The sequence below is a fragment of the Spermophilus citellus genome, assembly GCF_964194105.1.
Source record: "Spermophilus citellus genome assembly, chromosome: 2".
Taxonomy (NCBI): domain Eukaryota; kingdom Metazoa; phylum Chordata; class Mammalia; order Rodentia; family Sciuridae; genus Spermophilus; species Spermophilus citellus.
This window is the reverse complement of record NC_138183.1, coordinates 253,096,816-253,113,183: the sequence shown is the minus strand read 5'-3', so window position 1 is coordinate 253,113,183 and position 16,368 is coordinate 253,096,816. Positions and strand designations below refer to the sequence as shown.

At 57.9% G+C, this 16,368-nt stretch overlaps 1 protein-coding gene across 5 annotated transcripts in view; it reads left to right on the top strand.

The window, feature by feature from the left end:
- The window catches only part of CPT1A (carnitine palmitoyltransferase 1A), a 50,760-nt gene extending 35,846 nt beyond the window's left edge, over positions 1–14,914 (top strand). For all 5 annotated transcript variants that reach the window (XM_081278961.1, XM_081278962.1, XM_081278965.1 and 2 more), the window contains exons 13-19: positions 2,691–2,807; positions 4,228–4,392; positions 8,882–9,016; positions 9,994–10,146; positions 11,027–11,140; positions 11,338–11,430; positions 12,794–14,914. In XM_081278961.1, the coding sequence (XP_081135087.1) occupies positions 2,691–2,807; positions 4,228–4,392; positions 8,882–9,016; positions 9,994–10,146; positions 11,027–11,140; positions 11,338–11,430; positions 12,794–12,880 (864 nt within the window). In that variant the 3' untranslated portion in view covers positions 12,881–14,914. The remainder of the gene's footprint in view (positions 1–2,690; positions 2,808–4,227; positions 4,393–8,881; positions 9,017–9,993; positions 10,147–11,026; positions 11,141–11,337; positions 11,431–12,793) is intronic.
- Positions 14,915–16,368: the final 1,454 nt, after the last annotated feature.

Here is a 16,368-nt window from a genome sequence, read left to right as displayed (position 1 = left end):
AGGAAAAGCAGCCGGGGCTCTTCCCACCAGGCCCCTGCAGAGGCCCACTGAAGCCCAGGGCCTGTCAGCTGAAAATGCAGCAGGCGCCCCTGGCCACGGCGGCGGAGGCCCACCCCAAGTCCATGCACAGCGCTCACGGTGCAGCCTGCCGGGTCCTGCTCCAGGGGCCCTCAGAGGACCCTGAGCGCAGGAGCTGCTGTTGAGCAGGGAAGCGGCACCCCAGGCAGTCTGGCTCACTCGGGCACGGTCATCAAGGAGGGAATCCTGCAGGATACTTGTCAGGCCAGGTTGATGTTTCTAGGCATTCTGATTAAGGTCAGGATGAAGGGGTCCAGTCTCGGACAGGCCGATTAGAAGTGGTGTCTAGCTGTTACTGTCCGGCTGACAGAAGGGCCAGGGGCCGGGGCTCTCAGTGTGAAGGCTGGTGCTGCATTCAGGTGGGGCTGACCCAAGCACGCAGTGGCCATCAGCAACAGGTCTGGTGGAGGTGGCTCCTGTCTGCTCCTGGTGCATTTCTTGTGGTGAGGTGTGTGGGAGGTGTGGGGAGCTCAGGTACAGCCCAGCTTGGGCCAAGCAACCTGCCTCTGGGCTTCTCAGGGCTGCAGGAGCCCCAGCATGCGTACAGGTGGCCCCCTCCCTTCCCTTCCCACCACCTCACCTGGCGGACCACCTACTCTGGAAGGCAAGTTCCCTGAGCACAGAATTCTCTTCAAAACGATTCACTATTATTATCAGATTCCAGGATTGGACCCAGGGTGCTTAACCAGAGAGCCACACCCCCACCCCTTTTTGTTGGGATCTCACTTTAGGACCTCTCTAAGTTGCTGAGGCTGGCTTTGAACTTGTGATCCTCCTGCCTCAGCCTCCAGGCTTCTGGGATTGCAGGCATGTCCACTGCACCTGGCACTTTTTGTTATTTATTTTGTTTTTTTATGGACACGGTACCTTTATTTTATTTATTTTTATATGGCGCTGAGGATCAGAACTCAGTGCCTCACACGTGCTGGGCAAGTGCCCCATCACTGAGCCCCAGCCCCAGCCCTAGCCCTCTTTGGGTTACTTTTAAATTTATATATAACACATAACCATAAACCCACCCTTTTTAAGTTTACAGGTCAGTGGTTTCTGGAATATTCACCAAGTGTTGAATTCTAGACATCGTTATCCTCCCCCAAAGCCTCCTCACCCCTCTCCCCAGCCCCCAGGAACCCTGATTGCCCTGTTGGGGGATGTGCCCATTCTGGACATTCGGTAGAGGTGGAATCACACACCACGTGGACCTCGGTGTCCAGCCTTCCCTTAGTGTGATGTTGTCCAGGTCACCCAGGTCACGGCATGTACTAGGGAGCTGTTCCTCTTGGTGGCTGCGTAGAACTCCGCGGTGCCACCGGGGCGCCTCTATGTGCCCCGTGGGAGGGCGTGTGTCTGTGCATGGGGGCTCTTGCGGGCAGTGCTGCTGGGAGCACCCTCATCTCTGAGCCTGGGCCCGGGAGTGCAACTGCAGGTCATGTGCTGCGCTGCGTTCCTTGAGGACGGGTGGACGTTGCCGCCATGCCGGCCGTGTGGTGCCCAGTGTGCCCTGAGGAGCTGCCGCCTGGAGTTGCCCTGACACTCTGCCTGTGTCAGTGCCTCATGCATGCTAGACACGTGCTCAGAGGAGCTGGACATGGAGGACGCACTCACTTCCCAGGCCCAGTTTCCTGCTGTGCGCACGTGGGTGTGGCGGTCACCACAGCAGGTGGACAAAAGTGGTTGAGGGGAGGACGATGACTGCAGAGGCCCGACACGGAGCCTGGACCAGCTCTGCTGTGACCTGTGTGACCTTGACCAGCTGTGGACCCCCGGCCCCTTCCTGGCCTCCAGACGAGGGAGGGGACACACCTCTCTGAGCCCTGGGCATACACTGACTCAAAAGTGCGCGGCGAGTGTCCATCTCAGTGCTGGCTCTCAGAGGGACAGGGTTTGTTCCCCTCGGAAGCCAGGCAGTTGGTGGGACCCTGCAGCCAGTGACCCCCGAGGCGGTCAAGGCACGTGGCGTCTCCCTGCTTCCTGGTGTGTGGCTCCTGAAACCTCGTATGTGCTCGTGAGTTGGCAGAGGCTGGCAGCCCTCAGGAGGCTTCAGGTGGCCGGCCACAGCAGAGACAGGGCAGGACCAGGGACAGGGCTTCTGGTCCCACCCTCGGTTCCCGGAGGGGAGAGGGACTGGAGGCCAAGTTGGTCACCAGCAAAATCCCAGAAGGACAGGGCTCGGGAGCTCCTGGGCAGAGGTCAAGAGGAGACGCCAGGTGGGGAGCGCCTAGGGAGGGCACAGAGCCCGCACCTGTCCCAGGCCCTGCCCTGCGCCATGTTCCTGACTGCCCGAGTCACAGGCTTGAGAGTGAGCCGACCGCCTGGGTGGGTGTCGCCCCGAGGCTGGGACCTGCGCTGCAGACCAGTGAGACCCAGGACCATGGGGACCCCGTTCATAGCCAGTCAGAGGCACGGGCACAACCCGGAGCTTGCAGCTGGCACCCAAAGGGATGGATCCTCGGCAGTGGTGCCGGGACTGGACCGACTGAGGACACCCGGCTGGTGGTCACGCAGAAGGCACTGTGTGGCCTGGGGTCGGGGCCTGGGAGCTGAGTGCTGAGCGGGGATGAGGGGGGCTGAGGCTGGGTCTCCACCCTCCAACGCCTGCTTCCTCTTCACAGTACGTCATGGCCACCGACTGCTTCCAGCTGGGGTACACGGAGGACGGTCACTGCAAAGGGGACCCCAACCCCAGCATCCCCTGCCCCACCAGGCTGCAGTGGGACATCCCAGAAGCGGTAAGTCAGGGTGTCGCTGCCGCGGCCTAGCTGACTCCGGGGAGCTGACCAGGGCCCGGGGCTGCCACGGGAGGTGTCTCTCTTCATTTGAAGCTTTCTGGAGAAATTCCAGCTCCGACTTAACTGGGTGTCTGTAACCTGTCGGCAACAAAGAAGTAAAACCCAACCAAACCCAGAGTTGACATATTCTAAATGGGAAGGAGTTTTAGGGTGGAAAGCGCCGTCCGGACTCTCTCCTGGTCCAGGCAGGAACCAGGGCCCAGAAGCACTTGGCCACCGTGGACTCTTGAAGCCCCGGGGTGGCGTGAGGTCGTGCACAGGTGTGGCCTCTGGCAGCCCCTGGGCTGGGAGCTGATCAGGCCACTTTTCATTCATTGCAAAAAACATTTTTAAATAGTCTTTATTTTTTTTAATAATTATTTTTAAGTTATAGGTGACACAATGTCTTTTTTTTTTTTTTACTTTATGAGGTGCTAAGGATCAAACCCAGTGCCTCATGCATGCTAGACACGCGCTCTACCTCTGAGCCTCAGCCCCAGCCCTATCTTTATATTTTTAGAGCTGTTTTAGGGTCACAGCAAAATCAAGAGGAAGACACGGGTTCCCGTGCCTCCTCCCACAGCCCTGCACCTCCCTCCACCAGCACCTGGCAGAGTCAGGCGCCCTGCAGTCTTTGACCCACGTGGACACATGTCCATCCCTGGAGCCCGCCATTCACCCTGGGGATCCCCCCGTGACCCCAGGGTCCCTTGGTGTCACATCAGGGTCACTCAGTGATACACTGGGTCCCTCTTGCTGTCACACCAGGGTGACTCTTGCTATTGCGCCTGCCCTGTACCCACCATCTGAGCCCCACCTGGTTAGGGTGACTGCCTGGCCATCCCCTGGCCCCCCCGTCTGTCCCTCTCCCAGCCCCAGCAGCTCCAGTCCTTTCCGGGGGTCCTGTGGTTGGGTCATGCTGCTGGCAGCCCTTCCAACTGGTGGCTTTTGCTGTGGCACAGCCCTTGAGCCTCCTGCTCCTGTTCCCCTGTGTGACAGTGCGTTCTCTTCAGTGCTGCGTGATGTTCCCTTGCACGGCCGTTCACTTATGTCCTGGGTTGCTCCATTGCCACCACACGCCAACATTGGGCTATGTAACACAAAGCCTGGACTGAGGTGCCTGATGGGGTCTCGCTGGGCTCCCGGAGCCCAGACCCTCCTGTGTGCCCAGACCCCACCCAGCTGGAGTCCCCACTGCTCCTGGGGTGGGCCCAGGGCCCTGGGTTGCTGCCCTGTAGGGGCTTCTGGGTCATTTATCCAGAGAAGCTGCTGGAAAATGGTCCCGACCTTCCGGGGACACCCAGGGCCTGGCGGAGGCTCCTGGGACCTGGAGCGTGCCTCTGCGTCCCGCTGAGGCAGTGGTCTTCTCCCCTCCCTGCAGTGTCAGGAGGTGATCGAGACGTCCCTGAACAGCGCGAATCTCCTGGCAAATGATGTGGACATCTACTCCTTCCCGTTCGACGCCTTTGGTAAAGGGATGATCAAGAGATGCCGGACGAGCCCCGACGCCTTTATCCAGCTGGCCCTGCAGCTGGCGCACTACAAGGTAGGCCAGGCCGAGCTGTGCCCGGCGCCCCGGGCTGCTTCCCCAAGGCGGGAAGCTGCCGCTGGCACCAGAGGCACAGCCCCCTGGGCTGGTGTGACCATGGCGCCCGGAGCATGTCCACGGGGCACTGGGGGTGAGTTCAGCAGACCCCTCTTGGCAGACGCGGGTCCTGTGTGGAGACAGGCGCTGGGGAGATGAGCAGAGGGGAGCCTGTCGCTCCACGAGGACAGAGCTGACAGGCCCTGGAAACGCGGGGTGCACTCCTTCCCCTCTGCCTCTGACAGCCCCTTCCCTAGCAGGGACCCAGCGGCCACTGGAGTACTGTGGCCGGGCCCCGCGTGCACATGCTGGCTCCGCGTGGCAGGTGCAGCCTGTGCCGGGACAGAGGGGACTCGCTGCCCTTTGGAGGGAGGGCGGGCTCCAGTTGCTGTGGAGCAGAAGTCACCGTGGCTTCGGCTCAGGTGTGCCATGCTTACTGAACCCTTTATGGTAAAATGTGAGTGTGTCACGTTGACAGTGTGTGGTGTCCCTATGGGGACAGCTGACTTTTGAGTTGGCTCTGTGCCCTCCACTGGCCTAAGAGCATCATAGGCCCCTGGAGTTTCCCACTGGTTGCCCCTTCGCACAGGAGAGAAAACGAGGTGCAGAGACGTCAGGGACCTGTCAGTGTGACACTGTGTGGCCGGGGAGAGCCAGCAATGGCTCGCATACCCAGGCCTAGAAGCTCGACTTCTGCAGCTAAGTGAAGGAGATAACTGTGCCGGAGAGTAGACGAGGCACCCCCAGAGGGGACCAGCTGTGACAGGGCCACGGCTGACTTAGCCGATGCTCACTTTTCTGGTTAAAGCCGATCGCGCACCTGAAGCATAGGCTGGGCGCAGCTTAGCAGCGGAGCGGCGGGCACAGGGCCCTGGCTGCAGCCTCACGCTGCTCAGGATAAAGCAACCACGGAGCTCGATTTTCCAAATGACGTCTCGGGTGCAGAGGACGCTTCACGAGCATACCAGGGCCTCTCGTCGTGAGGACCTGATGAAGTGATTGCTTCCCCAGGAAACACAAACTGACAGAGCTCAGCCCAGATGAGATCAGATGCCCTGACCCGCTGTGTCCCTGGTGAGGGGGAGAGGTCACCTAGAGCCACTCGTGGGCCCAGAGACCTAGGGAGGGTAGAAGCTGCCCAGGTAGTGAGAGCTATGTGCCATCCCTGGGGACCCTGGGGCCAGAGGCTACTGGCCACCAGCCTGAGCCGACAGGGCCTCTGTGGCAAGGCTGCGGCGGGAGCCAGGAAGCCTGTCCAGAACCCGCCTTTCCTGCAGCGGGAGTGGCTGCTGGCAGTTCTAGGGGTGAAGGCAGAGACCCCACGTCAGCTGTTAGCAGATGGCTTCGCCCGCACGAGAACAGCAGAGCCGGTGGCAGCGGCAGGGTGGCTGGACGAGGGGACAGACGATGCCGAATCACATTGCCAGGTCACAGAAAGAGCCGGAACAGTCATCTCGGCAGATGCTAAGAGGACATTCCAAACTTGCCGTCCCCTCCTGACGAGCACTCTCAGTCGGGGGTGTGGTGAAGGGCTCTTTCCTTAATGTGGCAGATGCCCTCGTGGGGTAGTGTTCAGCTGTCGCCTCAAGGAGAAGATGTGGAGCCCCTGTCAAGGCCGGGAGAGCAGGACGCCACTGGCAGCTGACAGGATGATCGGGGGGAGGGTCATCTGTGACTCCAGAAGACAGGAAACTTTCACGGTTAAACAGCGCACTCGGTAAACAGGCCTAGTGCAGAATCAGACCAGGGTCAGCGTCACGAATACCGACGGCCAGGCAGGAAGCAGAGTGGAAGCCAGAGATGAAGACCCAGGGCCCCAGGCTCGGTTTGTGAAGCAGACAGGACTGTGCTAGGGTCCTGGGCAGGCTAGGCCCGGCGGTGCTCTCCTGAAGTCCCAGGGACTTAGGAGATGTGAGGCAAGAGGATGGCAAGATTGAGGCCATCTTGGGCAATTCAGTTAGACCCCATCTCAAAAAGAAAAAAACAGCTGGAGGTGTCAGGTGGAGCGGAGCTCCCCTAGTTCGATTTCCAGACCAAAAAATAAAGAATGAAAAGAAGCCCCACTGTCCAGCCAGATAGGCGAGGCCAGTCCCTGGAGGCATCTCCGAGGCTACCAAGCGAAGCGTGAAACCGGATCTGTCAGTCCAGAGCAGGCACCCGTCTCACTCAGACCTTTCCCGCTTAGAGGTCCCTCTAAAACGAGGACAGTGCTGCGTGTCACCCTCGTCCGGGGCCACGGGCCTTCCGAGGTTGCACGTGGAGCACTATCACCAGCCTGGGGGCCCAGCCGGCCTGGCTGTCACTGACTGACATCCATGAGGTGGCGGATGCTTGCTGGTCCATGGTCATCTCCCCTGCTGCAGTGTTCTCTCCTGGGGCAGGCTGTGGTCAGTCCAGCTGGCCAGAGTATCCCCAGGGCCAGGATGTGCCTCTACAGAGGAAGCGGCTGCAGTGAGCGCGTGGGGCACCTGAGCCAGGACCCCGGCAGGTCGCCATTCCAGCCCAGAGCTGCAGGCTCTCCTGGGCCCAGAGCCGCGCAGCCAGGTGAAGCCTCCTGCTGTGAGGCCCGCTGGCCTGTCCTCAGGCCCAGTGAGTCAGTGTCCACAGACGTCCACCTTCGAGCCGCTCCTTAGGAACTCCCCGGGCACTGGCCGCAGCTGGCTCAGTGGGCACTCTGATGGGTCAGAAGCCGGGCCCCCTGCCCACCGGTGCACCTGCCGAGAGTGTTTTTAGATGACCATTTTAAGTTTTATTTGTTTTTGTTGTTTTGATTTGGGGGGTTTTATCTGGGGACAAAGTCTCACTAAGTTGCCCAGCCTGGCCTCAAACTTGCGATCCTCCTGCCTCCGCCTCCTGAGAAACTGGGGTTACAGGTGTGCGCATCCTCCTCCAGCTTAGATGACCCTGTTTAGGTGCAACGTGTGGCCCTCCAACTATTCTCACATTTAAAGTCTGCACTGGGGGGTTCTGTACCTCACGCATCTCGCATTCACCCTGTTAGACGATTCAGGCCAGTTCACGCCCCGCCCCCCTCTGTTCCAAGCCCTTGCAGCGGCCTGAGGTCAGGAGCCTGGTAAAACCTGGGACCTCCTGCTTCCCAGGGCACAGCATGGGACCCCCACAGCCAGGGGGATCTGATGACCAACGTAGGAAAGAAGCGAGTGCCAGGCTGGTGGCTCATCCCAGGGCCTGGAGGGCACTTGGCCCCTTCCTGGAGGACACTCGGGCTGGGCAGCGTGTGTGTGTGTGTGTGTGTGTGTGTGTGTGTATGTGTGTGTGTGTGGTGGTGCTCAGGCTGCACCCCTCACCCGGGACCACTCGCTTTCTTGCTATAGATGGGGGACTGATGGGAGCCGGTGCCCCAGGATGGGGGCGGCTGCCATGCTGGGCCCTGGGCCCAGGTCTTCCTCGGCTCCGACCTGCCCCTGCCTGGGCACATGTCCAGATGGTGGGCCCTCCAGGGGTCCCAGCGGTCTCGTCCCCCTCCGCCGTCTCCTGTGCTCTGGCCTCCAGTCCCCAGGAGACGCAGCGGGGCTGTGCTGGTGGGCCCCGTGCTTCATGCTGCTCAAGTTTCAGACTTGCTGGGTCCCAGCACGACACTTCTGCCAGCCGGGTGGTGGCCACACACAGGCATGGTCACTTGAGGGTCTGGATCTCTGCATGAAAGTGCAGCTCCTTTGCCCCCCACCCTGCCCAGGTGCATCCCCCAGTGTCCACCTGACCCATGCTGGCCTCTGGAGATGCATTGGTCTGTCACCCTGGGGCCACCAGGGCCAGTGCCAAGGCACTGTGATGCCAGGATGACGGTCACCAACAGCCTCCTGTTGAGTCCTGTGGTCTCGGAGCTGGCCTGGGGGCACCAGCAGCCCAGCCCCACACTCTGCCTCCTGGGGAGGCACCAGCTGGCTGCAGAGGCCCTGGAGACCACTGTTCCCTGCCCCCAGTGCCGTTCCTCACCTCTACCTGCCAGCAGCCCCTCTCCCCGACTGCCAGGGAGTGACCCTTGGTGTTTCATCCAGAGGAGGAGCTTTCCAGGGCCCTCTGTGCCAGCCCTGGGCACTGCTGTGGCTCCAGCTCCAGACTCCAGGCCTGCCCTCCTGTCCTCCTGCTGTCCTCCCTCCCCCGTTCCCTCCCCCTCCCGGACCCTTCCCACTGTCCCCCAGCCCCAGGGACCCTGAGTCCCTGCAGCACTTCCGACGTTGCCTGCAGATCCTGTCCACTAGTCCCTCCCCGAGCATCTGCGCGTGGTTGGGTCAGCACGGGGACTTGAGTAGAGGTCACAGCACCAGTCACATCATGGAGTGGAAACCTAGGCAGCTGGCTCTCGTTTCCTTCCAGCCCTTTCAAAGCCACACAGCCCGCTGCACCCAGCGACCCAGAAGCCCACTCCCTGCGCCCCGCCCTGCCATCCCAGCCACACCCCCTGGTACAAGACGCTCTCCTTCCCCAGGACATGGGCAAGTTCTGCCTCACGTACGAGGCCTCCATGACCCGGCTGTTCCGCGAGGGCAGGACAGAGACCGTGCGCTCCTGCACCACAGAGTCCTGCAACTTCGTGCTGGCCATGGTGGACCCCAGCCAGACGGTAAGGGGCTGTGCTGGGAATGCGGTGCCCTGCAGGCCTGTCCCCTCCACACACTGATCCATTCCCGCCTCTCCTTCCCTCCCCCTCCTGGGGGAGCAGGAAGTACTAAGAGGTGACAACAGGCGCACACAGAGCTTCTGTCACACACAGCTAGAGATGATTAGAGTGGCCTGAGACAGGCGGAGGAGCAGGGGGATGCGGGGAGCCAGCTGGAGCTGTCACTAGAGCCCACAGCCCCGGGAGCCACGTGCCAGGTGGGGGCTGGGGTTCTGAGTGGCACCTCCTGCAGCCCCGACAGCAGCCCAGTGAGGCGTCACCAGTCACCAGCCGACTGCTGGGCCCAGAGAGCTAGGGGCCGTGGTCAGCTCTGTGCCCAGGCCCTTGGCCCCACAGCGCAGGTGCTTACCTCTGATGGACGGAGGGGACCCCACCAGGTGGTGTTGGGCAGGGGCTCCAGCCGTCCCTGGACGCCTTCAAGGCGAGCCTGGCAGGGAGGCCCTGCGGTGAGGTAGGCCAGACCCTGGGCGAGGGTGTCGCATGAGCCTGCTCCTGTGGCTTCCATCGCAGAGCCCAGAAGAACCTGCAGTGGCCCTTTTGGGTCAGATCCAAAGGTCCCAGAAGTGCCATTTTAGCAGAATCATTGGCCAGACCCAGGGTGACCTGGGGGACAGTGCCCTCTGACAGTGGGCACTCACAGCTGGCGCCCCCTTGGTGATCTCATTGTGTGGCAGGAGATGTTGCGGGTGGGCTCTGGGAGGCTGCCCACCCCCACCCCACAGCCCTCTCCAGGTGGGAATCGGGGGGTGTGGTCAGTGGACCTCCAGTGGGACGCCTCGGCCACCACCAGCCCTGGCTCAACGCAGCAGGTACCCACAGCTGCCCGCTGACCCCTGGAGGGAGGCGGCAGTGTTGGAAACGCAGATCCAGGTTGCTCGCCGGAGACAACGACGCCTCTCCTTGCTGCCTTTGCTGCCTAGGTGGAGCACAGGCTCAGGCTGTTCAAGGTGGCCTCCGAGAAGCACCAGCACCTGTACCGCCTGGCCATGACGGGTGCTGGCATCGACCGCCACCTCTTCTGCCTCTACGTGGTGTCCAGATACCTCGCCGTGGACTCCCCTTTCCTTAAAGAAGTAAGTCGCCCCCAAGGCAGCTTGCCTAGTGACCAGCGCAGCCTTGCACATCGGAATGGCAGATTGGGCCCAGGGTACAGCTGTCACACAAGGGGACAGGCACCACAGTTCCAAAACCTTGCATCTTGCTTTGCTATTGGATTTACCTTCCTGACTTAATAGATGGGAACACCCTCAGAGCCAGATCGCAGGAAAACACGTGACAGCGGGGAGCTGAGGGTCTGTCACCTTGGTCCTTAGTAGGATTTCTTTAATTGAAAATTTGTAAAATATATTTATTTATTTTTTTTGCACTGGGGATTGGTGCTTGACCATGGAGCCACATCCTCCATCCTTTTTATTTTGTTTATTTTTTTCTGGCCTTATTTGTTAAACTTTTATTTATTTTATTTTTTTCCTTTTTATGTTTTGAGACAGGATCTTACCAAGTTGCTGAGGCTGGCCTCAAACTTACTATCCTCCTGCCTTGGCCTTCTGAGCCTCTGGGATTACAGACCTGCACCACTGTACCCAGCTGTAAAATTTAATTTTTTAGCAGTGGCTTGTATTTAACAACTAGCTTGAAAAACCCCTGAAGGTGTACCCTTCAGCTCTTGGGAGCTGGTACCACTCTGACAGCACTCCCCCATTCTAAATCTTTCGAAACTCTGCCACCTCTGTCTGGGCCGCTGGCTGGTGACCCCTGCCCAGTCCAGGGCCGCCCCCACCCTGCATCCTGTCAGGGAGACACTGCCTAGGCCACACCGCCTTCAGAACATAGGCCTCCAGTGTCCAGACAGTCTGTTGGCCAGCAGAGCAGGTCTCTCCTGCCTTCCCTCGGGAGGTGTGAGGACAGGTTTTGGATGGCGCCCCCTGGACATCTCCTTGTTTCCCTCCCCAGGTTTTATCTGAGCCCTGGCGACTGTCGACCAGCCAGACCCCTCAGCAGCAGGTGGAGCTCTTTGACCTGGAGAGGAACCCAGAATACGTGTCCAGTGGAGGGGGCTTTGGGCCGGTAGGTGCAGCCCCAGGTGTCACTGATGGAAAGGGAGGGACGTGCCCGGCCTCCGCCACCCTCCAGCCCGCCTTGGTCCTGCGGCCCTGGTCCCCGATCACCTCTGCAGGAGTCCACGGCCCCGGGCAGCTGTGGCCGTCTTGGCTGGACTGTGAGGAGGCCCTCGCTCACGCTGCTCGGTCCGCTCTGTCCTGCAGGTGGCCGACGATGGCTACGGCGTGTCCTACATCATCGTGGGAGAGAACTTCATCCACTTCCACGTCTCCTCCAAGCTCTCCAGCCCCGAGACGGTGAGTGCCGAGGGGGTGGGAGCGCGGCCCCTCTTTACCACACTCCTCAACTCGGTGGCCTGTTTATTGGGTCGGGTGTTTTTGTGTAAGTGGATTTCAGGTTCTCTTAACCTGTGGGGGCTGAGGCCGCCTTCCTCCAGGGCCCGTCTGCTCCTCTTTCAGATTCTCCTCTCCATGGTCTGCGCAGCCCCACAGCAATGCCATGTTCACTGACTTTTTTTTTTTTTTTTTACTAAAATAAGAGGAATTTACTACTAATAATAAAGTTTATCAAGGAACAGGAAACAGGGTGGAGGGGAAATGCTGTGACTGTTGTTGGCATGACCACAGAGTGGCATCCCTGAAGACGAATAGATTTCTGGTACAAGAAACCGCCTTCGATCCCTGTCCCGTGGGAAAGCCCCTCCCTCGGGTCCTCGAGTCCCTCTCTGAGGTCAGCCCCTCAGCAGCTGGGCCCCTGCGGCTCTGCACGTCTCCTTGGCCCTCTCTGGGTGCCCGGTGTAACTGACCATTGGGTTTTCATTGCCGTGAGACATCTGAGGCTTTCAAGAAGCTGGTATCCCTCTGTAGCTTGGGGCTGGTCATTCTCCAGAGTGGGACATTAATGTCCAGAGCGCTGCCACCAAGTGCCATCCCAGCCCAGCGGTCCCCTCTGGGGAGCACGGGTTTCCACTCACACCCAGCTTCTCCTATGCTGTGGTTGGTGGCAGAGGCCGTGGCCCTGGGTCTTGCCCCTTTGCCCCCTCCTTTACTTCTTCCAGAACATATGCCTGTCTGGCTTTCAAAGCACTTTTTTGGGGGGGTGTGGAACAGGGATTGAATCCAGGGGCACTTGACCACTGAGCCACATCCCCCGCCCTTTTTATTTATTATTCATTGTTTTGAGGCAGGGCCTCACCCAGCTGCATAGGACCTTGCTAAGTTGATGAGGCTGGCCTCAAACTTTCGACCCTCTTGTCTCAGCCTCCGGAGCTGCTGGGATGACAGGCGTGCACCACCTCACCTGGCTTTAAATCACATTTTTCACTGGGTTTTGTGGGTGGCGGCTGGCAGGTGGACAGTTTTTGTAGGGCAGGCCAGGTACGAGTTAACGTCCTGGAGGCCAGAGCCAAACAGGTTCCCAGGAGGCGCCCTCCAGCAGGCTGGCTGGCGGTGGAGAGGGGCACTGTGTTCTTCTCAGGTGTGTGGACTCCAGGAAGCCTCAGGCTGCACCTACCGCAGCTCCAGGCATTCCCTGGCTCAGCTCAGGGACTGGCAGAAAGGAATTTGAGAGACGTGTGGAGTCAGATCACAAACGTGAAGACTTGAAGTGCAGGGGCGTTCTGCGTCTTGATGTGGTTTGCTTTCTGCTTTCAAACCCAAGGATTCCCACCGCTTTGGGAGACACCTGAAGCAAGCCATGGCAGACATCATCGCCCTGTTCAGGCTCACGGTGAACTCCAAGAAGTAGCCCCGTGGGCCACCCTGGAGGAACGTGGACTCCTCTCCACAAACCAAACGAAGAATAGGATTAATCCTGGTCGTAGTTCAGGACGAAAATTGCTCTTAGAAAACTCAGAAATTTTCCTTCCAAAAAAGGGTTTGTTGCTCTGTTTCCCCAGCGTGGTGGGTGGCACCACGTGAAGCGTAACCCCAGGTCCTGGCTTCAGGAAGGCTCCACCTGTCCCCAGAGCCTGTGCCGCAGCTAGTACTTATTAAGGGACTAAGACGCCACTGGGTGGGTGGAGGGGGAGTGGGTAGCACTTCACACACTTGAGAAATGGAACCACGTCCCAAGGGGTGACCCAGGACCTGGTACTTAAGGCGTTCAGTGTCATCACAGCAGTTCATACATTTGATTTGTAAAAAGAAAATGTGTGGTTCAGGTCGGCAGTGGTAACAGTTGCAGCTAACACGGTCACGCACTAACTAGAACCCACGCCTGGGGGATCGGCTTTGTCACTGTGGGTAACTGTCCTGTCTGGGTTGCTGGTCTGTGTTTGCATCTCTGTGTTTGAAGCAAGCCCCATGCAGCCTCCTTAGTGTTACTGACCTTTCAAGTCTCCAGAACCCAGTGCCTTAAAGTGGGAGGCCCTCTGGGGGTGGGTGGGGGGATTGGGAGTCTGGGTGGACTCGTGGGGATGTGGCACCTTCCTCAATATGCTGAGCGCAGAGGACCCCAGGTCAGTGCTGCAGTGTCCCCACCCCAGAGGACCAACTCCCTCTTGGGAGCAACCATGCTGGGTTCCCCTCATGGGTGTCCTTCCTGCCATCATTAGGCAACAGAATAACAGAGATGGATGGTCAGAGGGTAGCTAAGAATGAGGCCTGGTGCCAGCCTCTCGCGTACTGCTCCCCCTGCTGGCGAGACGGTGCCACTGCAAAGGGAGCAGAACCTGGGGAGGGCAGGGCAACACCTCTGTTGTCAGGACTCCTGGTCTGGGACCCCAGTGGGATTGCCTTCTCATCCCCCCTGGTCGGAGAGAAGACTCGACCTCATTTCCAAAGGAGCCGGAGGGGCTGGAACAGCAGTCCGGGTCACTTTGATGAGAGACCAGAGTGGCCCAGTGGTGGGTGCTAGGTTCACAGCCTGACCTTCGGGTAGGAGTGCCTTCACCGGAAGCGCCTGCTTGATCCCGGAGCACTTGTGCCCTCAGTCATCCTCAGTATTGAGTGCAGATGCAAAGCATCATGGGGACATCCCGCTGCCTCTGGTCTGTCGCCACGAGCTTCGCGGTCCATTTTTTAAATCGTGTATTTATTTTTCTGACCACTTTATCCTTGCCGGGCTCCCCCTTCCTGCTTCTGCACTCCAGTGACAAAGAGCAAGGGCTGGGCAGTTGCCCAGACAGAGCACTTGCCCGACATGTGCATGTCTTACTTCTGTGTTGTAATGTAGAAATCCCACCTCCATGGGCCAAAGATCCTTTCCTCTTAAAATCAAGAAGGAATGTCAACAAAAGGCAAAAACAAGAACAGTAAACTATTACAGTAAACAAAGCCCCGTTCTGTGGTATTCAGTGGGTCTGGGGGAAATTGCCCCTGCCCAGGGCTGTGGAGCTCACAGCCAGCAGGCAGCAGGCACGGAGCTCCTCCAGAGTCACCCAGGTCGTGTGCTGGTGACCACTGAGCAGTTGTTTCCATGTGTCCACACAGGAATCCGAGTGTAGACGTGTTAGCACTCAAACACACTTGGGCTTATCTCTCAGGTTTTTTATGTTTCAGATGTATTTGTTGCTAATCAGTGTGCAGTTATCAATGCAATTTTATATTCCTTAAAAAGAGGAAGAGTGGGTTTTTATTGTACATGTCAAAAGGGGGAGGTGAGAGTATTATGTATTTAATTTAATTTGGAACAAACTAGAGTCTTAACACAGCCATGGTTTAAATTGGTTATCCTGATCTGTCCACTGCGTGTAAATACAATGTGCTCTTGGATGTAAATCTTAGAAATGCATGGTGTGAATGTAGATGATCATTAATAAAACATTAATCCTGTCTACTACAGCACTGTCTGTCTCTTTGCTATGCCAATAGGGAGAATTATGCAGCAGGCAGGGTAGATGTCCCCAGGTTCCTGCGCTTAACTCAGGAAAGTATCTAAATGGAGCCTCTTGATTTTCACTGTATCTACTCAGACATCCGTTCCCTTGTCCGAGGCCTGACACACCGCAGATGCTCGACAGATTCATGTTCCATGAAGGTCAGATGCGGTTTCTTCGGCAGGTCTTCTTGAGCATCTATTCTGGGTCCTGCAAATACAGCAGGGACCCCACCAGGGTCTGGCTGGCCATTCCAGCTCCTGTGAGAAGAAGGGGAGGATCCAGCCCACCATCCGAGAGGACCCCCAGGGCCGTGGCAGTGAAAGCAGGCTCAGGGAGGTTCCTAGTTAGAGTGGGTTTGAGCTTTGACCTGAATGACGAGACAGAGCCAGCTTTGGCCAGTCTGCCAGGGCCAGCAGAGCACCTAGAGACAGCATCAGGAATGGAGGTCCCAGGCTTGATTCTGACCAGCATGGTGACACACCTGGGGCTCTGTCCACCGCAGAAAGAACAAATGGTACAGACTTGTGTGCTGACCTCCTGCTCCAGTTCCCCAGATGTTTTCCCCATACTCTGATGTGTAACAGCTACCTTCTCAATCCCTGCCATTTTGGGAGCCCGATGTGGACTCTCAGACCTGCCCCTGAACTCAGTTTCTAAATTCCATATGATATGATTACTGCAGCCATAAAGAGTACAGTCACCCACACATGGGTAGGCACCCAGAGAGAGGACTGGACAGGCAAAGGGATTGGGCTGGGGTGCTCAAGGAAGCCTCGGCTTCATCTGTGCCGTGTAAGGACTTCAGCAGGAGGGCCATGTAGTAACCAAGGGGATGGCTGTCCTGATTCTCATCTGAAGAAGCCTTCTATGGATTCCTGCCCATAGGTAAGGAAACAGCACAGGTGTATAGGAAGCTTTTCTGCTAAATTCTGCTCCACTTTGCAGCGATATGACCAAGAAAGTGATTCAAGTCCTGTGTGTTTGCAGTTAGCTGGTTGCCTGGGCTATATTTTAGGTTGTTCACATGGGAACATTCCCAACAGGGAATTTAGTTCCCTGTTGTCAGTCAATTGAAATGCCCCAAAGTAATTTTTCAGACAAAGAAGTCCTAGTTGTTTTTGAGTGCTTCAAACTTGCCAGCCCAAATTTAATAATTCTCCACTGGATAAAATTTTCTTGGGATTTTCCGAATATCTGAATGTAGAGCTAAATAGCACTCGGTGCTGTGCCTGGGCTACTCTCCTGTGACTTAGAAAAGTGTTTTTAATAATGAGATAAGAAAGCTTATGTTTCTAACTTTTTTATTTTACTAAAGCAGTATTTGCACATGGAAGCAGTACCTAGGCATCCATGCCAGCACCCACAACCAGCAGAAACACCCTCTGAACTCTGCCCGTTCCGTAGGTTGTAGCCA